General features: G+C 43.7%; 2 protein-coding genes across 3 annotated transcripts; both read left to right on the forward strand.

Annotated features, from left to right (window-relative positions):
• The first annotated feature begins 12,165 nt into the window (after positions 1 to 12,165).
• Positions 12,166 to 15,663, forward strand: LOC136513142 (probable glucuronosyltransferase Os01g0926700). Its single transcript, XM_066507131.1, has 4 exons — positions 12,166 to 12,634; positions 13,566 to 13,954; positions 14,543 to 14,784; positions 14,891 to 15,663. Exons 1-4 carry the CDS (start codon positions 12,532 to 12,534, stop codon positions 15,402 to 15,404), a joined length of 1,248 nt encoding a protein of 415 aa, XP_066363228.1. The 5' UTR covers positions 12,166 to 12,531; the 3' UTR covers positions 15,405 to 15,663.
• Positions 15,664 to 17,167: 1,504 nt separating this feature from the next.
• Positions 17,168 to 21,783, forward strand: LOC136513208 (probable glucuronosyltransferase Os01g0926600). Of its 2 annotated transcripts, XM_066507198.1 has the most exons (5): positions 17,425 to 17,500; positions 20,192 to 20,238; positions 20,324 to 20,580; positions 20,757 to 20,998; positions 21,097 to 21,783. In XM_066507198.1, the coding sequence occupies exons 3-5, from the start codon at positions 20,332 to 20,334 to the stop codon at positions 21,608 to 21,610; spliced, it is 1,005 nt and encodes a 334-aa protein (XP_066363295.1). In that variant the 5' UTR covers positions 17,425 to 17,500; positions 20,192 to 20,238; positions 20,324 to 20,331; the 3' UTR covers positions 21,611 to 21,783. The 2 variants fall into 2 exon arrangements, with proteins under 2 accessions (XP_066363294.1, XP_066363295.1); XM_066507197.1 differs by having other exon boundaries at positions 17,168 to 17,500; positions 20,192 to 20,580.
• The last annotated feature ends 1,268 nt before the right edge of the window (positions 21,784 to 23,051 follow it).

A 23,051-nucleotide genomic window follows, 5' to 3' on the forward strand; every position in this document is an offset into this window, starting at 1 on the left:
CATATTTGTGAAATATTGAAAGTGGTTAATAAGTTTTACTTGATGTTTATCATATTTGCCATATGATGCTTTTATTAGCTCTCTAGTAGAGTAATTTATTTGTTGAGATGCAAGTATACAATAAATAAATATTACAGTTAAAACGAAGAATCACAAGCAGCAAATTAATTGGTTCTGTCTTGCCCCTATCGGACGTGTCCAGTATTACTATCGGACGTGTCCGGTATGGCCAGGGATAGAAAGTCAGTGTTTCTGTTCTGTGTATTCCGGACGTGTCCGGTATACTACTGGACATGTCCGGTATTGCATAGAACAGAACACTAATTGTGGTGCAACTGAGTATTCGATCCATACATTTCTTCATATATCCCTAACATACTCAGAAGCTTGTGTTTTATCAAACCTAAGTGGGTTGTGAGTATGTCTCAACAAAATTTAAATATTGGAAATTACTTTGTGTGGGTCAAAATAGAAAATTGACTCCCAAATTCTTAAAAGAATAAAGTGCTTGTTGAAAGTCATTCAAATTACTTGTGGTACTTATTTAGGGGGAGCTCAGTTTCTATTTTGCACCATTGTGGACTAACAAATTTATCTAGCATTACTTGTAGTCCTTTAGATGAAAATTGATTTCATATATGGTATGATTATTTGACAAGTAAGGTCAACATGATGTTGTAATGCCATGTATTATCTCAGTGGTGATACTGTGGACTAACAAATTTATCTAGTATTATTTGTAGTCCTCTGGATGAAAATTGATTTCATATATGGTATGATTATTTGACAAGTGAGGTCAACATGATGTTGTCATGCCATGTATTATCTCAGTGGTGATATTGTGGGCTCAAGGCAAAGGTATGTATTTACATACATGCATTGTAAGTGCATCTAAGGCCCTTTATATGCTAGTGTGTGCATTAGTGTGATATAGGATAGATGTTTTTCAAAATCCCTAACTAACATGTGTAGGTGGTGTGGTTTTTGAAAATCATGTGGTTTTTGGGTCTTTGTGACCTAGTCATGTCATATTGTGATTATTGCTACCCTTGATTGATTATTTGCCTAATCACATATGACATGGTTCTCTCAAGTCCATAAAAATCCCTATGTCTGTCTAAAATCTCTCTCAAGTTTTTGAAAATCATAAATTTGCCAAATATTCGAAAAAGAGAAAATCAATTCTTGGCTAATTCATGTCCCCTAAGTGAGAATCCTAAGCCTATTTCAATTGATGCAAATATTATGCCTAGGAAGGTTTGTTATTGTACCTTATTGGTTAGTATTGCAAAAATTCCGCTATTCATACTAAGGCTATGCCTAAGTATGTTGTATCTAACATGAGAGGACCCAAACTAGTTTGGGGTACCATCGAAAAGTGGATGATCGTTTGTAGGTACCATGACATTGGAGACTTGATTTAATGGAATTATTATTGTTCATCTTATGTTGAGTCAAGTATTGAAGCCTAGTGTAATTCTATCCCAATGCCAAGTCAAAATTGACTGAAGTCCATATGCTATCAACATACAAGTGTCATATTCAAGTTGTGGGAATTTATTGATATATTTGAAGGCCTACAAATAAGTGGAGTTGAAGCTTGCAAAGATGATCATAAGCTATCAAGGTATATCTCTTGTTGATCAAAGTTTATTTGGGTGCATATGAGTTAATTGAATTGGATATATATGCATATGTTGCTTGCTATGAGATGTTTGAATGGATTAAATGCTTAAGTAATCAAGTTTGAAGTTGGTTTGATTGGATATGTTCATAAGATTTCTTCTAGTAAGTGGTTTGAATGGACATATGTCTTGTGAGAGTATTCAAACAAGTTGATTTCAAGTTTGGTTCAAATTGGAGAAAAATAGCTCAATTATTCAAATCTGTCCAATATTGAAAATCTGAGCTAGCAGTGATCATAGACCTGTTTAAGTAATCAAATCTATTTGTATTGGCTTGAAATTTGGTCTGCATGCTCTACACTTATGGTATTAGTTGCTGTGCAAATTTCATGAGATTTGGATAAGTGATACTTCGGATTTGGAGTAGATCTTGTCAGCTATAGTGCAGCAGTTTTCAGCATGTAGCAGTGTGGAAAGATGTGAAATCTGGTAGCAATATAGAAGTCAAAAGAATCTCAAATTTTTACAGCTACTAGAAGACTTAGTGTGTCACATCTTCACCAAATTTCATGGTTTTTGGATATGTAATTTGGGAGATATGATTTATTCTTTGAAAAGTACAGAATCTGCCAGGAAAGTGACAATTATTGGATTGATCAAAAGTCACTTAGATTCAAAGGTCCTCAAATTAGAATCATATCTATAAGTGATTGAGGTACCTATGTTTTGGTTTTGGTTTGAGATAGAAGCATGACAAATGATGAGTACAACGCAATATGTTTGAAGAGTGTATCTAGTACACATTTGATACTCAAGCTAGAGATCAAGACCAAGATCAAGATGAAGATGGAGTTTAAATTCTAGTGATAATTGGAGATCTTTTGATAGAAAGAAAAGGACTTAAACAAGTAGAAAGAAAAGGACTTAAAGAATGATTCAAAGTTATTCATCAAATTAAGTCCAACAATATGGATCAATCAAACAAAATCTTTCAAGTGGATCAAGTGATTTTCTTTCAAGTTATTTCAAGTGAGTATCAAGGATGGTTCTTTGGAGAGAGGTCACTTCGCTCTAGGCTTGGATGGCTAAAATCAAAGTGGTAATCTAAAGGGACATTTGAGGTACTTGGTTCAAGAAAATCAGGAGATTGGTTTAGAAAGCAAGCAACACCCAAAAGAGAACAAGTCATGAATTTTGAGTGGTATCATAAATTTCAAGTGGTATTACAAGTGGTGCATCTTTTAGTTCTCTCAAGCTAGCAATGATCAAAGAAGAAGCAAGCCAACCACAACAAGAAGAGTGCACTTGATCATTAGTGATTCTCAATTCATATGGGTGAAGAATAGGAATTCAAAGAATTGGTATCTATTGGTCTTCACCAAGCTTATAATTGGACTTCATGGTGCTATTGGAGAAGTGAATTGAAATCTATATGACTATCTTCCTCTCCAACATAGCAAAGGTATCATTGTATTGTGCATGATCATTTTTCATCCCTTACTAGTATGCGGTTAGTGCATATAGTACATACTTATAGGATCATGCATTACAAATGAAAATTTTTAGATTCATAGACTACCACTATTGCTTAAATGATTATATGACCTAGTGGTTAGTGTATGAGTTTGTTCATGAGCTAGTGAACCCATGTACTTGATCTATTTTAAATTGCAAACAAGTGACAAGTACAACCTCTTTAAGATGACAAAGGGGGAGAGTTTAATACAAAGGGAGAGATTAGTACAAAGTTTGAACCTTAAGCATTCTTTGTGCTTTGTGTGACAGCTTGTAGCCCCTTTGTCCTTAGTATGTCATTGTTGGACCTTTGTGGTGATAGATGACAAAGGGGGAGAGAGACTGATTAAAGCTTTAGGATAGTCTCATTTGCTTATCTTTGTACCTGAAGATATGTACTACAGGCTGTCGTTTCTTGTTTTTGAGCTTCATTGATGTATCTTGGATTTGAGATAGATTGTATTTGATGTATCTTGGATTTGAGATAGATTGTATCATGTGAGAGATGAGACTCACTTATGCTTTATCTATGCATCTCTTGAGACATGATCTTTTTTATATATCGGTGGTTTCTGGACTTGAGAAAATGTGTAATGAGTGCTATGTGTGAATTACATGTGTTATATTTATTTTCATAAGGACTATGCATGCTAGAATGAAAATATTTGATGTGATGCCTTTATATTTATTCTTGTGATATATCTTGTCATATGCATCACGGTTTAACTTTGTCACACACACATGCACCCCACGGATGCAATGATTTAGGGGGAGTCTCCTATATGTTTTAGTATGTGCAATTGACATTTGAGGTCATTTTGTGAATTCTAGTCATAAGCACATATTAAGGGGGAGCCTCTCATAAATCATTGAACCTAAAAGTTTAAATGTTTATATCATTTTGTAAGCTTTAATCAAGTTGTCATCAATCACCAAAAAGGGGGAGATTGAAAGTGCATCTAGCCCTTTAGTGGGTTTTGGATGATTGAATGACAACGTGATTAAAGGACTAACCCGTTTGCTAAGTGTGAACAGGTAATAGGTTATCTCACAGGTACTTAATGAAAGCCAAAATGATGTGTTGTTGTATAAACAATCTAGTTCAAGCACAAGACAACAATGCAAATGGAATTCATGTGAAGGCTTATTTCTTGTGGGATTTCCATATACTATGTGAAAGCAAGCTCATGATTATTAGTTAATGAGACATGAGAGATTGCATATGGAATGGTCTCATATTTGAAGCTTGCTAAATTAAAATGAAAAAAAGATAACAATACATATGAATGGATGATTCAACACAAGATGTGACTTGATGGCTTGAGATGGTGAAGATAGCAAGGAAAGGCTTCGAGGTACTAAGCAAGGGTGAAGGGCAAGCGACGGCTTGGCGGCCGAAGAACCTAGCTAGGGTGAAGAAGAAAGTACTTGCATTTAGTTGAGGTACTAATCAAGCTAAGATGGTCATATTGATGTGAAGGATCAAATCTATAATGAAGTATTTGATGGAAGTGACTTGATACATTTGGGATTATTCAAACTTGATGAATGGAATCAAGTCACATGCTCAAGATGGCTATGCTCAAGTGAAAAGATCAACATCAACATTTTAGCACCCTTACTTGATGAAGATTGGAAGGGACGGCATCAATTCAAAAGAAATCAACTCAAGTGGTATAAATTCATTTTTCCTTTGATCTTGAGTTTAATAGGTATGCCGTACTATTAAGAGGGATGCATCATGTTGATAGATAATGTTTCATAAGTGCTCAAGCCAACCCATGTGAGGTTTGATTATTTGAGCGACAAAAGTGCTAACTGATTTCTTGCTGGTCTGGCAATACCGGACGTGTCCGGTATTCATACCGGACGTGTCCGGTATTCATACCGGACGTGTCCGGTATTTGTCCAGCAGCTGTAAAATTGTCGTTCTCGGGTTGGTTCGTCGGGAGTTCCGACGTAGGTCGGGAGTTCCGACGGTCGGGAGTCCCGGCATGGGTCAGGAGTTCCGACGTCTCGCACTTCAAGAGTCTTGGAGGTTTCACTGTCCTGGTCATACCGGACGTGTCCGGTATTCCTACCGGACGTGTTCGGTACGGATGACCAGAAGCCAACGGCTAGTTTTCAAAAGCCGTGAGGGTCGGGAGTTCCGACGTGAGTCGGGAGTTCCGACGGTCGGGAGTTCTGACATGTGTCGGGAGTTCCGACACCTCACTAACTTTAACTCAGTTACATGTTTTTCAAAATTACTGAGGGTCGGGGGTTCCGACTTGAGTCAGGAGTTCCGACGGTCGGAAGTCCCGGCATTCTTCGGGAGTTCCGACGCCTCACAACATCACTGTAACTTAGTTACCGTTGGCGCAGTGTGAGTCATACCGGACGTGTCCGGTATGCATACCGGACGTGTCCGGTATTGCAACGGCTATAAAACGGCTAGTTTTTCAAGGGGGCTATAAATACCCCCAAGCCTCCACCTTTGGAGGCTGCTGATTCTGCTGAGATAGACACACGTTTTTGAGTCTTGCCAACTCTTCTAAACCCTCTCTTAGTGAGTGTGTGATCCAAATTGCAAAATCAATTTGTGGGTTAAGAGAGAATTTGAAAAAGAGAGCAAGCCACCACTTGAGCACTTGTGCATATTGTCAATCTCGTGATTCGCATTTGTTACTCTTGGACTCTTCGGTCCTAGACGGCTAGGCGTCGCCGGAGAGCAACCGAGAGATTGTGGTTGCTTCGGAAAGTTTGTAACGGTCGATTCCGCCGCCTCGGAATCATTTAGTGGAAGGAGGAAAAGGAGTTGGAAAAGACTCCGGCTAGAGTGACCTTCGTGGTACCCTCTAGGGCTGACCTTCGCTGGGTCGCCCGTAGCCCCCTCAACGGAGAGTAGGACTCGAACGAGTCCGAACTTCGGTAAAACAAATATCGTGTCTTAATTCGCATTTCATTTGATATTTGCGTTGCTCTAGCTGTTCTGCAGGTTCTCTGTGTATATTGTCATCTCCATTAGGTGCCTGCAGTTTGGTTTGAAGATAGAAATCGAAAGGAGCAAGTTCGGGGCTGATCTGCAGAAATCGTGTATACCGGACACGTCCGGTATACTACCGGACACGTCCGGTATTTCCTGCCTGCACTGAAAATATTTATTCTCTGTTCTAACTTGGTGTTGCAGGGTTGTAGCCTCTAGATATATTCTTTATACCTTGTTTACTTTGTGGCTAACTTGTGAGGGGTGGTAGTACTCTTAATTTGGAGTTTCCATTTTGGAAACTCCCCTTTCTAATTGTTTCCGCATTCAAAGGTGTTAATTTTCAGAAACGCCTATTCACCCCCCCTCTAGGCGGCATCCTAGGTCCTTTCAGTAGGCCATTGACTCTCGTCAAGAAATGGCTCAAACTGAGGATTCCAGGTGCTCATTAGGTTCCTCAAAGAGAACTCCGTGGCCATACGGGGAGGGACCTCAGGGTCAACACGTCTAAGGCGACAGGCTGTAATCATGTGGGAGCAAGGCCTATGGTATATGATCGGTTTTCCACATGTACACTTGTTCTCATTGATCACTACTTTATGTTTTCGAGCACCCCGGTCTTCACCACCAATGTTAGTTCTGCCACCCTCTAGAATCTCATATCCATGGTTGATCGGATCGAAACATGAACCCTTCTGTCGTTTAGACTTTTTCTTTGAGAAAGCTAGTTCCTGAGATGCTAAAAGTGGCCAAGCTTTGCCTGCTGTCCATAGAGACCTCGCATGCTTCTTCCTCGAAACGAACCAAGAATTCAACTTGTAGAAGGTGAATGAGGCAATAGCAGTCATAGGTAGACCACGACAACCTCTTAGAAGGCTGTTGAACATTTCTGCCATGTTACTAGTCATGAAGCCCCATCTCCAACCACCCATGTCATATGCAAGTGACCACTTATCCTTCGACGCCATCAACTCGCTCAAGAATTGCCTGCCATCAACATTTATGGCTAACTTCAGGGCATCTAACTTGTCTTTGAATAATTGAACCTCTTGCTGCCTGCAAACCTCCTCAAATAATTTGAAGTTGTCCTTTGTGTGATCACGCCTTATAAGATTCTAAGCAAGGTGTCTGGTGCACCACCGGTGATGTATTTGGCCGTAACCAGGAATCTCTTGTTCTACGGCATTCAGAATGCCAGCATGCCTATCGGATATCACACAAACATCACGTCCCAGACCAATTACCACTTGTCTTACTAGCCTGAGAAACCAACACCAACTATCCATGTCCTCCTTCCAAACAATCGCAAAGGCCAATGGCACAAGCTGGTCCTCTGCATCTGTCCCAATACAAATAAGCATTGTGCCTTCAAATTTCCTTGTAAGAAAGGTCCCGTCAATTGAGACGACGGGCCTACAATGCTTGAATGCTTCGATGCTCTGCCCGAACGCCCAAAACGCCCTTCCAAATACCCGGCTACCATTCCTTGTTTCATCCTCCTTAGGTAAATACTCGAAGTGCATCCCAGGATTTACAGCCCTCATTGCGTTCAACATTACAGGGAGGCGCTCATAAGCTTCTTCCCAATTTCCAAATATTATTTCCAGTGCACGCTGCTTTGCCCTCCATGCTTTCCCATACTTGACATAGTAATTGTACCATTGGAAGATGATCTCAACCAACGTAGACACCGTAATGGTTGGCATATGCTTCACCATGGGGCATAATTGCCTTGCAATGAACCTAGAATTGAGCTGCAGATGGTTCTCTTCTGCCTCAGCAGTGGCACAAACATGTGGTTGCTTCACTGAGGTAATCTTCCATTTGCCTGCCTTCGTCTTCCTAGCACATACTCTCCAACCACACTGTTGTTCTTCACAAGCAACAGTGTACCTCTTCTCCTTGAATGAATTGATGACCCTAAAAGGTTGGTTGTGTACAATGGAGTACTCTTGCAACCATGATTTCAACTCATCCATGGTAGCAAACAATATGCCCTTCCGTATGATGAGGCAACCGCTAACATCAGGCACAGTTGTATCACTTGGCCCACCATCAGCTACTGCCCTATGACCATGGCTAAGGTCCTCGAAATCACCAACTAGTGGATCTCTCCAAGGCAAGACCCTAGACAATATCTCTATTTCCCTAAAATTCAGACGACCAACAGGGCGATCGTCATCAGAGTCTTCGGCTATCTCCTCTACGAAGGACTCATCATCTCTAGCTATCTCCATGTCAAAACGGTTCGTAGCCCTAGCATCACCAAAGTCTTCTTCACTACTAAGATCATCTTCGTCGCTAAGCTCATCCTCAATAGAAAAGTCTCCGCTAGCGTCGTCCAAACCTTCTTCTGCATCAACAATTACATAATCATCATCCTCTTCATCACTATCATGATTGCCCTCACCATCGGCAACCGGATTCTCTTCCTCATCTCCACCGTAGCCTAGTTGTGTGACAAGTATTTCTTCTTCAGGCAAAGGACCATAACCTATGTGAGCGGGGGAAGATGGCCATGCTTCGAAGTTATCATTTCCTAAGCCGGACTCCTTACTTACTACTAAATCCAAAGATCGCACTTCTGAGGCCAATACAACTGCCTTGTAATCATTCCATTCAGTCTTGCTTGTAATTTTGAGCAACCGCTTGATCCGAGGACCCTTCGATGACCCAACATCTATGACACCTTCAAACTGAACATGCACGTCTCCTTCATTCCAGCCTAACTTAACCTTCACTCGCTCCACTAACTGGGTCAAAGATGGTGTTTCAGAAAAAATCAACAACTCCTCACACATGTCCAGAAATTCCAAACTATCATCTCTTGTCCTAACAATACGGCCTCCATGATGCAACCTCACTAATTTATCCATCTACAGCCATCACACAACAAGTAGTGTAACATATGAATATATTTCAATCCAATAAGTAGAAACTAAAATATATCATTTCATCGTTTTTCAACCCCAACAACATAATCATTTCTAGTCATAACAAATTGAAATGTAATGACCAACAAATAAATAAAATACATAGTAACCCTAATGACCAACAAATAACTAACCCTAATGACACCTACAATAAACAAATAACCCTAATGACCAAAATAACTAGAAACCAAACTAACCTAACATGTTCATCACATAAAACAGTTAAACAACAATGCACTCAATGATCCTAAGCCATACATTTTGCAAATGCAAACACAAATATACCAAATCACCAAACAACCATGATTCCAAATGATTAGGGACAATGTAAGCACATCTACGCGGATAGAATGGAGGAGGGGAGGGACCATTACCTCGAGGAAGCTTCGGGAGCCGAGATCGTGGCACCGGGGGTCGATTTTGGGGGTTAGGGTTTGCTGGCGGCGCGGGGGAGAAGAGAAAGAGAGGGAGGCCGGCGGTTTCAGAATGAAGGGAGGAAGAAGAAGGGGCCTCGGCGCGGCCTAAAGGGTCCAGACCTCGGCGTTGAGTCGGGTCACGCCGAGGTCTGGAGGCTCGGCGTTAAGTGACCCAACGCCGAGCTGCTGGGCCACCGTGCTTTGTTGGGCCGCCTGGGCCGTTTGTTGGGCCGCCTGGGCCGCGCTCCGGATGGGGCCAGAGCTCGGCGCGCAGTCCGTCCGCGCCGAGGTTGGGTACTTGGCGTCGGCTGACACAACGCCGACATCTCGGACCCACGCGCCAACGTGTCGACGACGACCCCGGTCGTCCGTGACGTGGCAATACCTCGGCGTCGAGTGACACGACGCCGAACCTCATATCTCGGCGTCATGTGCTAAGACGCCTAAAAATGGTCTATTTTCAGAAAATGTTTTGACGTTGGTATTTTTCTAAAAATTATTTTCAAAAGAGACCAAAATACGAAAATTTCACGAATGCTGATGAAACTCTCTCCCAACAGCTCCCAACGGGTAAAGTTTAACACATCCAATCGCTATGCCATCCTCCAATGCTTTTTGCCTTTTTCCTGTTTCCAGTATATTTTTATATAAATAAACAAATAAAAGAGGAAATCATTGGATCGACCACATTCTTCGGTTGCAATTATTATAATATAAGCAAGAAAAAAAACACTCCTTGCGAATCATGAGTCATGAGCCATGACCCATCATGCATGCATGACCCGCGTGCACAGGAACAATCTCCGCCCTATTCATTTGGTTTATAAACATACTTTTTCAATCACCAAACAATATTTTTCTCTCATAATAAATTGGTCAACAATATTTTTAATTATGACTTATGAACCAAACAAACCGAACACCCAATCACCATGGTTCGTTTTGGACATGTTCGTTTACGATTGTTGCACAGGGTCGACCTACCGCTGCTACTGCTCGATTTGTGTACCTGCAACCGTGGCTGTGGCTGCATACCACAACCTTATTTAAAAGCAGTCCGTAGAATTAAAATAGTGACAAGTTTGTAGAGTAGTCTACACATAAACATCATGTTCACTTCATCTTTTCAAACATACTTATCAATTATAATATAGTATTTTTCTCTCACAGTAAAACAATATCAACCAACTTATAAACCACATAAATAATTAAGCGAACAGGGCGAAGGAGGTCTCCAACAAGGCTTCATATAGCGAGCAAAAATTGTATTCTATTCTGAATAGGGAGAACGTTAAAAATGGACTCGCTAGCGACGTCTCAAGCAGCTAGCTCGCACGGTGTTCAAGAAATTTAATCTCTCTGACGTCCTGGTGTCCTTTCTTGATGCCATGCACGTAGTGTTTTCTTCTATTTTTTATTTTCAAGTCGCTAGCGATTTGTATCCTGCTGTTGGGGACGCCCTAATCAAGCACATTTTTTAAAAGAAATATGATGCTCATTTTGTCTCTAATTATTTGTCGTTATGGTTTACGTGCTGATCAAACTTTTTTAACTTTAACTAGATTTGTAGAAAAATATTATCAACATTTGTATCTATAAATAAATTTATTATAAAAATAGATTCAATAATCTATCTAAATATTAATTTTTTATATATTTGACCAAAATTAGATTTTATTTAACTTCTTAAAAAGTGAGAATGACAATTAAAAAGGGTTGGAGGGAGTAGAATGTTAAAAATAATGATAGAAAGATGCAATATATGAATAGAAATAGCTCTCCTATATACTCCATCTGCCCCAAAATAAGTCTCAATCTCATATTTTGATGAGTCAATCAATTTCAATTTTGATTAAGTTTTAAGAAAGTAGTATCAACATTTATATCTCAAATAGGTTTATTATATGACACGATCAATCTATGATGCTTATCTGATATTACAAATATTAATATTATTGGCATACATTTGGTCTAAGTTGAGATTGTTTGGCTCCTCGAAATATGAGATAGAGACTTATTTTGGGGCGGAGTGAGCAGTTAAAAATTATCAAACAGTGGTTGAAAAAGAGACTTGATCTTCTACTGAGGTAGGGCAAGTGAGAGGTCCTGCATCAAAGTTTGGTGAAAGGAAGGGCAAAGAAACCTGACATCTGATGCGAGATCACCAAACATCCGTCCACGAATGGAGCACAAATTACACTAGTTTACTTTCATTTGATAATGATACATTATCAGTCTATTTAGGGCCGGTTTAGTTCCGAAAAATTTGGCGAAATGGACACTGTAGCGTTTTCGTTGTTATTTGACAAATAGTGTCCAATCATAGTCTAATTAGGCTTAAAAGATTCGTCTCGTGGATTTCGTCTGAACTGTGTAATTAGTTTTATTTTTTATTTATATTTAATGCTTCATACATGCGTCCAAAGATTCGATGTGACGGGGAATCTTGAAAAATTTGGCGTTTTGGGAGGTAACTAAACAGGCCCTTACTATAACACCTACTGTAGCAGCTACCTCAAGTTCATCATTGCTGTGTGGGGAAAAAAAAGATTAGGAAAAGCAGCAGGAAAACGGGGAGAATCAGACGGAGACAGCGCGCGTTCCCTTTTTCTTCCTGAAGATGTGCGACTGTGCGTGTGTGTGTTGGAATTTTTCAAAGAGGAAGGGAAAGCGAAAGCCACCGCTCACCTTCTCTGGAGCCTCCCTCACCAAACACGGTTAGCAGCTTGGTAGGAGGGGAAAAAGGCCTCCCTTTGGCTTGCCTGTGAGTGGGATCTCTTCTTCCTCCCCCACCTCCTGCCCTCTTCCGCCGACAGCGAGAGAGTACGCGACGCAAAGCAAGCAGCGGCGCAGGCGCGCAGCGGCTACACCACCGCCTCCAGCTCGCAACACATCCCTGCCATCCTTTTTTACTCCGGGATCCCTCTGACCACCCTCCTTGCCTGCCGAGGATCCCATCCCACTAGCTTCCTACTACTTCCCCACGTCCTCTCGATCTGTCTCCCCGTTCCCCTGACCAGCCGAGCGTCAAGTGGCAGAGAGGGAAGGCGGCGGCGCGGCCGCGCGGGTGAGGATCAATGGGGACGGGGAGCGCGCGGGCGCTGGCCCTGGCGCTCGCCTTGCTTCTCGCCTGCTCCGACATCGCCGTCGTCACGGCGCAGGAGACCGAGCGGATCGAAGGTACGCGGCGGCGGCGCGACCCTCTCTGTTACTCTCTGCTTCTGTTCGCTTCCATCTTGCTTCTGATCTAGATGAGTACGTTTTGTACGACTAGAGCTGCTCATTTTCTCTAGGGTCCTTTTGGCCTGTAGTAGATGGGCAAAGCAAGAATCTTGGCATCGATTAGTATGTCGGTTTGATCTGTTAGGCCTCTGAATCCTGAATTCATATGCTATTGGGTTACAGATAAGCAGAATGCAGGTCGATCCTTTGGTGTTCTGTTCATAGTTATTTGATCTGGTTCTGACTTAATTCAGTTAAAAACCACGTTTTTTCGAACATCCTGCAGCTCACATACATGCTTTAGATTTTTGTGGTTGACCAACTGATGCACTCTGTAGTGTCAAATAACCCATCAAGCTTGACAAATAGGATCATACTCATGGAGCATTCAATGATACATGATGATAATCATGATTCGTTCAGTTTAACATAGGTGCACAATTCGTTTTAGGCCTGGTTTAAATCCAGCGTGGAAAGTTTTGGGGTGTTGTCACATGGGGTGTTCGGATACTAATACAAAAACAAATTACAGAATCCGTCAGTAATCCGCGAGACGAATTTATTAAGCCTAAGTAATCCATCATTAGCACATGTGTTACTGTAGCACCACATTGTCAAATCATGGACTACTTAGGCTTAAAAGATTTGTCTTGCAAATTAGTCGCAAACTGTGCAATTAGTTATTTTTTTTAGTCTATATTTAATACTCCATGCATGTGTCCAAACATTCGATGGGACGGGGAGTAAACTTTAGGGGAAGGAACTAAACAAGGCCTTAGACATGTAGGTTGCCTAGCTAGCATACCGTTGCTTCAGTAGATTTCTTAGCTAGGTATATTCTTTTCCCCACTTTTATGCTAGCCCTAATGCTGTGGCCAATAAAATGCAGGAAGTGCTGGTGATGTGTTAGAAGATAACCCTGTTGGGAGGCTCAAGGTGTATGTCTATGATCTCCCCAGCAAATACAATAAGAAGCTGCTGAAGAAGGATCCTAGGTGCCTGAACCACATGTTTGCCGCTGAGATCTTCATGCACCAGTTCCTGTTGTCAAGTGCTGTCCGAACTTTTAATCCTGAGGAAGCAGATTGGTTCTACACACCCGTATACACAACATGCGATCTGACCCCTAAGGGTCTTCCCTTGCCTTTCAAGTCTCCTCGAATGATGCGTAGTGCGATCCAGCTGATTGCTACGAATTGGCCTTACTGGAATAGATCAGAGGGCGCTGATCATTTCTTTGTCACACCCCATGACTTTGGTGCTTGCTTTCATTATCAGGTACAACACTAGTAGATTAATTGAGTAGTGGTTGCATACTTGCATGCATTTATTTATCCTTGTACTAATGAAGATTAGATGTTCAACAATGATAGTTTAGTAGTGCATAGTGCCGAAACAACTGGGGCATATCTAATTTTTACAGTAAACATGGGGGCGATATGGGGTATCAAGATGCTTGTATCAATATGAATGAAGAATGAACTACTCTAACTAATTGGTTCAGGCTCCATACGTTCTTTTCCCCTTTTAGAAGAAACATGCCTGATGGTTCAGGCTCCATACGTTATTTTCCCCTTTTAGAAGAAACATGCCCGAGATTTTAGTTTACTTAGATACCATTCTGATATCCATATTGATCGTTCACTGACCACCTAGTAGAAATAATCACTTACTAGACTTCCAGTCTTCCATTTGACTACTGTTACTGTCTATTTCAAATTTTCAATATCTTGATGTCTCCTCGCATTGCACAGGCGAGGGTAAGGCTTGCCACTAACACCCTTCCCCAGACCCCGCACAGAGCGGGAGCTCTCTGCACTGGGTACGCCCTTGATGTTTCTGTAATAATCATTTCCACTGTTTCAGGAAGAGAAAGCAATTGGACGGGGAATCCTTCCCTTGCTTCAGCGTGCTACGCTGGTTCAGACCTTTGGACAGAAGAACCATGTCTGCCTGAAGGATGGGTCCATCACCATCCCGCCATATGCGCCTCCTCAGAAAATGCAGACTCACCTTATCCCTGCAGACACCCCTCGATCCATCTTTGTGTACTTCCGAGGTCTGTTCTATGACACTGGCAATGATCCTGAGGGCGGTTACTATGCAAGGTAATTCATCTGTCTGTCTACAAGCAGTAGACTTGACACCTCACTCGTTTTTCATCCTGCCATTGCATCCTGGGTCTAGTCTCTGATGACATTGCCTGTTCTACAGAGGTGCTCGTGCGTCAGTCTGGGAGAACTTCAAGAACAATCCGCTATTTGACATCTCGACCGATCACCCACCAACATACTATGAAGACATGCAGCGCTCAGTGTTCTGCCTGTGCCCATTGGGCTGGGCACCATGGAGTCCCAGGCTAGTGGAAGCCGTGGTCTTTGGCTGCATCCCTGTGATCATCGCAGATGACATCGTCCTTCCCTTTGCGGACGCCATCCCATGGGAGGATATCGGTGTTTTCGTTGCCGAGGAGGATGTCCCACAGCTGGACAGCATCCTGACATCCATTCCCACAGATGTCATACTGAGGAAGCAACGGCTCCTTGCAAACCCATCGATGAAGCAGGCCATGCTGTTCCCCCAGCCTGCTCAGCCAGGAGATGCATTCCACCAGATACTAAATGGTCTCGCGCGCAAGCTCCCCCATGGTAGCAATGTCTTCCTGAAGCCTGGTGAGAAGGTCCTGAACTGGACCACTGGACCACCTGGCGACCTGAAGCCTTGGTAGCATCTTGTGGAACTGAGATGGATGTGACTTCTTCGGAAAGGAAGTATCGAGAACATGATTATATATACCTGTGCCTTTGAATTACAATGGGTGCACATAGTGCTGACCACAAGCCAAATGTACATTTTTTTTTCTTCTATAACTGTTATATATGTCTTCATTTCTTTTTTCCCCTTTCTCATTCACTAGATGATATAAGAGTGCCAAGCCCTGTCGACCATATGTATATGATAAATGAAATTTACAAGATTGTACTACTCATGCTGATTGTTGATCTCATTTCATTATCCTACTGCACTGCAGTTGCCATACTTTCCATTGTGTTGTGGTGCTCGACCTGGCTGATTTTGATTCCTTTTGATTCTGCGTGTCTGAATAATTAGGTGACAAAGGTGAAACTGCTATCTGAAGCAAGATCCTCATAGGGAAGGCTGTCCGATCTGCTGATCAGGCAGCACGTCAATTCGGTCTTTTAACTGAATGTTGCTGAGTTCTCAAGGAATGTTGGGGCAAATTGCGATCGCCCATGTGATGTGAGTGCAGTAACCTAGAGAACGATTGCTGGTTGGTGGTGCAAAGATGGTGGTGGTAGATAGGTTAGGAAATGAGGTCAACATCAGGACCTGCACTTAGTTGGGATGTCACCGCCGAACTGAAATGGTAACTGATGGCAGCTCAGAAATATATCTAAGAAACAAGGTTGCCTGTTGGGTACTTGGGTCTGGTGTTATGTTCCTAAATGGCCACAAACAATGGAAATGGTAGGAGTTTGTATTCTTTTTTTTCTTTTTTTTTAACTTCAGTAAGGCTTGGTGACTGGTTCGTGAGGTCAACGAAAGGAGTGGGAAGGTAGAAAAAACATTATGGCGTACCATGATCTACCTAACTGGCTGGAGAAGACGACGAAAACGACCACCTAACACTGGCAGATCAGACGATCCAAGTCAAATATAGTAGGGCCTTGTTTAGATGACTTCATTTTGCAAAATGAAGCACTGTAGCAGTTTCGTTGTTATTTGGCAAATAATGTCCAATCATAGTCTAATTAGGCTTAAAAGATTCGTCTCGTGGATTTCGTCTAAACTGTGTAATTAGTTTTATTTTTTATTTATATTTAATGCTTCATGCATGCGTCCAAAGATTCGATGTGACGGGGAGTGTGAAAAATTTTGCAAAATTCTTGGGGAACTAAACTGGACCCTAACTAGGAGAAAATAAAAAAAGTTTTTTTAAAAAAATAATTAAAAAAGATGGCATGAAGTGTGACCTAAGCAAAGCGAAACAACGTTGCAAAAAAGAGGAGGCAGTACCAGCAATAGCCAAGTACTACCGCTTTCCTAGAATTTTATTTATTTACGTCTGGTTTAGTTCCACCTCAAATTCCCAAAAAGTGCTACAGTATCTATCACATCGAATGTTTGCGGCCTGTGCACGAAGCATTAAATGTAGACGAAAAAAAACTAATTACACAGTTTGGTGGAAAATTGCGAGACGAACGTTTTGAGTCTAATTAGTCTATGATTGAACACTAATTACCAAATAAAAACGAAAATGTTACAGTAGCTCTAAATTTCAACTTTCTAAAACTAAACACGCGCTTATTTTCCAAGGACAAAACCACTGCTGGTAGTGCTGGTAGGACGAGTCCATGGGAATGCAAAAAAGTCATCTTGCAGACAAACACAGGGAACCTGGCACCTGGCAGGCACTCACCACCTCCGCCGACAGCGAGCAGGCCACCACCACCACCACCATCACCCCTGCCATACTCGCTTTGACCCCGCGTCCGGGCGCCTAATAGCCTTCGCTTGAACTTATCAACCCGCCAGTATTTTTTCTCCTTCAGCCGGCTGATAATACCAGCCGAACAGTATCCTAGGCTATTCTCTCCGCCTGCCAAGAACCCCGCCAATTGCCTACCACCTCTGCTAGACTCCGCGTTACCCCTGAGCAGCTGCCGAGAGTGGAGGGAAGGCAGGCGCTCAGACTAATGGGGACGGGGAGCGCGACGGCGCAGGCCCTGGCGCTGGTGGCGTTGCTCCTCGCCTGCTCCGACGTCGTCGTCGTCGCGGCGCAGGAGACTGAGCGGATCCAAGGTACGCGCCCTCGGCATCTCCCTCGCCCTTGCTTCGTCGTCCTCTGCTTTGCTTCTCTTGCGAGTTGCGACTGCCATGATCCGATTAGTGAATTATGCGTTGCCTGCGCCCGTCGGGTGTTGATCTGGGGAATCCGTCCGTGCTCGTCGCCGCGTTTCTGCTGGCCGGAGTGGATCTGATGTTGAGGCCTTGGGAAGACGAGCGAGCGCGTAGTTGGCGAGATAGATCAGGTCTTACTGCCAGAGATGATTCCACACTTCCTTTGTGGATCCATGAACTAGGTGCTCCCATTCATTCTAGCGCTCAGCGCGCACAATGAATTATTTCATCCTGGAAAGGAATAAAATTCAAATCTTGAGATCAAACCTGCCATTACTTTTTTTATGCAGTCTGCAATGGATCATGATCCTACCTTGTATATGCCCCAAAATGACAAACTCGATTACCTCAAATTTGTCATTTTTTATGGATTCAAATACGAGTTTGCACCCACAACATTTGCGCTAAACGTATAAAGTACATCTGTGGATGCACTTTGGAGTGCCATGGTTTAAAAAAATTTGAGCCATTGAATTACATTTTTTTTAATTCATTTCCACGGTTCCACCTAAGATATGGTTTCTGGTACATATGTTGCCCACTAACTACACTTATTACTTATTCGTGTTACCACCGACGAGTAAATTTCTAGTATTGCGCGTCTGGCTCGGATGGTGTGCTTAGAGGACACGATGTTTATACTAGTTCGAGCAGAATGTCCCTACGTCCAGTTCGTCGTTGCTGCTCGTGTTACTAGCACTGAAAGTTTACAGTAGGGGTTACAAACGGGCAAGAGAGGGAAAGAATCCCAAGTCTCTGGTGGAAAGAATGAACGGGTGCCGAGAGCTCGGTCGCTGCTTAGCCTGTGTGTTCGTGTGTTTGTTATCTCGTGGTTCGGTTTGATCGGTCCTCGATGAGTCGATCCGATGGGTTCTTGATAGTTCGATCCCCCTAATAGGACGTCCTGCTTTCCCTTTTATAGGCCAAGGGAAAGCATGGGTTACAGCGGAGGAAGAGAGGAGAACGAGAGGGAGAAGAAGTCATTCAGGATCGCCGGATCCTTCTTCTCCTTCATGCGGGTCCCGCCGACTCTATAGATGTCAACAGGGACAACTTCTCGTCGAGGCCCTGTCCGTCACTGGCGCCACGCGCAGGCGTCGTCTACCGGTCATGGCACTCCACCCCGTCCTGAAGGACATCGTGGTGAACTGACGCGCCTATCAGTGTTCGTACAAGGGTTAGGCAGAACATCGGTACGCCCGACGCTGTTCTTGATGTGAATCCTCAGGTATGGCCCGTTATGGCTGCGGGTTACATCGAGGCGTGTCAGTCTCTTCCCTGGTGTCAGAGTTTTGACCTAGGCCCATACGCCTGGACCTGAAGTGGTTAGAGGCGGTATGGGACACCGTCGGGCGAAACGGAGCCCTCACCTGAGGGTTCGGGCGAGACGAAGCCCGCACCCGAGGGGTCGGGCGAGGCGGAGCCCATGACCTTGGTGTCGGGCGAGACGGAGCCCGCACCTGAGGGGTCAGACGAGGCGGAGCCCGCGACCTTGGTGTTGGGCGAGGTGGAGCCCGCGGCCTCAGTGTCGGGCGAGGCGGAGCCCGCCCCCAGAGGTCGGGCGAGGTGAAACCCGCGACCTTGGGGTCGGGCGAGGCGGAGCCCGTGGCCTCGGGGTCGGGCGAGGTGGGGCCCGCCCCAGAGGCTCCCCAGAGGTCGGTTGGAGGCGTAGTCGCGCCCTTGACTACTTGGATGAATCAATGTTGATGGTCATTAGCTCTTCCTCTTCGGGTATCCTAATATTGGTCCCCGACAACTTCATAGAACTGCGAAGGATCCTTCAAACTCTATATTGATGTCATATTTAGCTACACTCTGAGACTACTAAAACAGTTCTGCTCGTCAAGTTTTTTTTTAGAAAGAAGGTTCCCTGCTTTTGTATTTCAAAAAGCAAACAGCAGTTCAAGTTCAGCGTTTTCAGGCGCGCCCGCCTCACAGAAAGCCTTATGGCACATTAACAGAAACTTCGCTCAAACTCTCAGCATTACATTCAACGATACTCTCATTTCGCCGCTCCAAAACCACTGCCCGTCAAGCTATAATCACCCACTACTAGTTTTCATAACTTGCTTGTGTTCCTACTTGCTATATAGTTTCAATTATGCTTTGCCTGAAGAAAAAAAAACAAAGTACTTTTGCAAAATTGTTAAACTCCATTGTATTAGGACCATGGTTTTTTTCTCAAATAGGCAAGAGATCTGTGTAGTGTATCATTGCATTAAGAAGAAGAACACGAGTTTACAACAGCACCAAAACACACAAACATGATCAAGATAGACCAGCCAATCTATGAGCCAGGACCTCCAAATGAATAAAACCTCTATCACCATCTAGACACCAGAGATGGACTTCCTTGGCGATTTTTCTAAGAACTAGCTGTATACTAGTGTTGGCTCCATTGAACACCGTGTTATTTCGATGTTTCCACAGAGACCAAGCGACCAAAATAATCAGAGAGTTAAGGCCTCGCTTGAGAGCTCTGGGGATCAAGTCATTTACCCTCAACCACCACTCATTGAACATCATTGTATTGATCATGGTATTAAGGTGCATAATCCTCATGCTTTCAATGCGGATGTGATTAAATTTCAGGAAGTGCTGGTGATGTGCTTGAAGATGATCCTGTTGGAAGGCTCAAGGTATATGTCTATGAGTTGCCTCCCAAGTACAACAAGAATATACTGGCAAAAGATTCGCGATGCCTCAGCCACATGTTTGCTACAGAGATATTCATGCATCGCTTCCTGTTGACAAGCGCGGTCCGGACTCTAAATCCGGACGAAGCTGATTGGTTCTATACTCCAGTATACACAACGTGCGACCTTACACCATGGGGTCATCCCTTGACTACGAAGTCTCCACGAATGATGAGAAGCGCGATTCAGTATATTTCCAAGCGTTGGCCCTACTGGAACAGGACGGAGGGAGCAGACCATTTCTTTGTCACACCACATGACTTTGGAGCATGCTTCTATTTCCAGGTGAGTCACAGAGCCATAAACCATGAATGAATCCTACATATGAGTACCAATGCAACTAGGAATGCAAAGTGATAAAATCGAATTCCAGCCTAGCCGTTTCCCCATATATACACAGCATCTGTTCTAGCACCATCCACCTACCGTGCACTCAAAATTCCTACTGTCCTACTGTTCAGGAAGAGACGGCCATCCAGCGAGGTGTCCTTCCGGTGCTGCGCCGTGCTACGCTGGTCCAGACTTTTGGGCAGAAGCATCATGCCTGCCTCAAGGAAGGCTCCATCACCATCCCGCCGTATGCTCCTCCTCATAAGATGAGAACTCACATTGTTCCGCCAGAGACCCCTCGGTCGATCTTTGTCTACTTCCGTGGTCTGTTCTATGACACTGCAAATGATCCTGAGGGTGGTTACTATGCAAGGTACGCACCTAAACTGTGTACCTGACAAGGAGTCTTATTAGTGAATCATCATTGATTCGAAAGTCTGACGCACCTCCTACCGTGTGTATGCAATGCAGGGGCACCCGTGCGTCAGTATGGGAGAACTTCAAGAACAACGCTCTGTTCGACATCTCGACAGAGCACCCACCAACCTACTACGAGGACATGCAGCGCGCCATCTTCTGCCTGTGCCCACTGGGGTGGGCGCCATGGAGCCCCCGTCTGGTGGAGGCCGTGGTGTTCGGCTGCATCCCCGTGATCATCGCCGACGACATCGTGCTCCCGTTCGCGGACGCGATCCCGTGGGAGGAGATCGGCGTGTTCGTGGCAGAGGACGACATCCTGAAGCTGGACACCATCCTGACGTCCATACCCATGGAGGAGATCCTCCGCAAGCAGAGGCTGCTGGCGAACCCGTCGATGAAGCAGGCGATGCTGTTCCCGCAGCCCGCGGAGCCGAGGGACGCGTTCCACCAGGTGCTCAACGGGCTGGCGCGGAAGCTGCCCCACGGCAAGGGCGTGTTCCTCAAGCCCGGGCAGAGGGTGCTCAACTGGACGGAGGGGACCCGGGATGACCTCAAGCCGTGGTAGGTGTATTGTATAGTATAGTGGCGACTGGTGAGGCACCGTCACCATTCGCCGTGGCTGGTGCTCTTTTGTAAACGACAACAACCAGATGAGAGGCTGATCGATGATGGTGATGCTGATGAGTGAACCACACAACCATTGATGATTAAAAATGTAAAGCTCTTCTCTTGCTCCAACCTTTCTTCGTTTTGAGGCAACGTGCCTGTCTGTCTTGCCTGTATATATATGCTAGTATAAGTACATGGCAATTCAGGGTGGCCTGGGCAAGACAAAAGTTGAGGTGCCAAGACAGCAATTCATTGGATACGAAACACAGCCTGTTCTCATCCGTTTTTTCAGTTCATATTTTAAATGCAGACAAGTACATCTTTTTGGACAGAAACGCTTCTTTTTGGGTTCCAACTTTGCTTAGTTTATTTTTTCTAACAAAAAACCTCTTTTGGGGTTCCAGCTTTGCTTACTTTATTTTTTCTAACAAAAAACCTTGCAATAAGTTTCAAAGTATGGATCGCAAACAGTTGCCCACACGAGAAACTTCGCAGCTCTGCCTGAGCCCTGAGCCTAGGGACCAAAGTTTTTAACTCTTTAGAATTGGAAAGGGGGCCGCAGGAAGGCGCACCCCCTCTTATTCTCTTAAAACAAATTGTGGGTAAAAAAAATTCCTACCAAACTATGGGAGAAAAATTCAGATGGGGACAGTCCTAGTGGGGCATCTTCAGGCACTATGACACGACTTCTTTATTAGGCACCATAACGGATCAAAAGATACATGTAGAGTCGCGTTATAGGGCCCAAAGATACACCATGGAACTGTACATTTCGCATGTGCAATGCGTAGGCCACGGGACTTCCGCTTGGCATGCCTCATGTAATTGTTGACGTTAGGGCTGGATATCAAGCCAGCTCAGCTCGGTTCGGTCCAGCTCAAGCTGGTTTGTTAGGTTAGCTCGGCTCGTCAATATTATGAGCTAGAGCTCGGCTCGGCTCGTTATCGGGCTCGGCTGGTTCGTTTAGCTCGCGAGCTACTAAAAAAATAGAACATACATGTTTATAATGTTTATGCTACATTAATTTCAGAACGTGACGTCCATCATTATACAACCATACATGATTAATACATATCAGGTTCATCAAAAGTATCAACCATGCAACATAGCTGGTCCATCCATAATCATGCAGTTCCAGCATACTAACTAGTTGCTTCACAGCCTGTTTGTTTGGTCGTAAACGATCGTAAATTTCCAGCCAGAATAGTATTTTTCTCTCACACCAAACCAGCCAGCAGTAATAATCTACGATCGTATATGATCGTTTCAGCCCCAGCCGAACAAGCTGTCAATGTCAGCATCATCATCATCTCCTTGAAAAACAATCCATAAAATCAACATTTAAGTACCACAATAATTATAAAATTAAAATTTATATGAAACAACTGAAAATAAGG

This window comes from Miscanthus floridulus, chromosome 16, assembly GCF_019320115.1.
Source record: "Miscanthus floridulus cultivar M001 chromosome 16, ASM1932011v1, whole genome shotgun sequence".
Taxonomy (NCBI): Eukaryota; Viridiplantae; Streptophyta; class Magnoliopsida; order Poales; family Poaceae; genus Miscanthus; species Miscanthus floridulus.

Coding starts and splice junctions, on each gene's coding strand:
- LOC136513142 (XM_066507131.1), top strand. CDS start 12,532: ATGGGGACGGGGAGCGCGCGGGCGCTGGCCCTGGCGCTCGCCTTGCTT. Junction 12,635..13,565: donor GGAGACCGAGCGGATCGAAG/GTACGCGGCGGC, acceptor AATAAAATGCAG/GAAGTGCTGGTGATGTGTTA. Junction 13,955..14,542: donor GTGCTTGCTTTCATTATCAG/GTACAACACTAG, acceptor CCACTGTTTCAG/GAAGAGAAAGCAATTGGACG.
- LOC136513208 (XM_066507197.1), top strand. CDS start 17,395: ATGGGGACGGGGAGCGCGACGGCGCAGGCCCTGGCGCTGGTGGCGTTG. Junction 17,501..20,191: donor GGAGACTGAGCGGATCCAAG/GTACGCGCCCTC, acceptor ATTAAATTTCAG/GAAGTGCTGGTGATGTGCTT. Junction 20,581..20,756: donor GAGCATGCTTCTATTTCCAG/GTGAGTCACAGA, acceptor CCTACTGTTCAG/GAAGAGACGGCCATCCAGCG.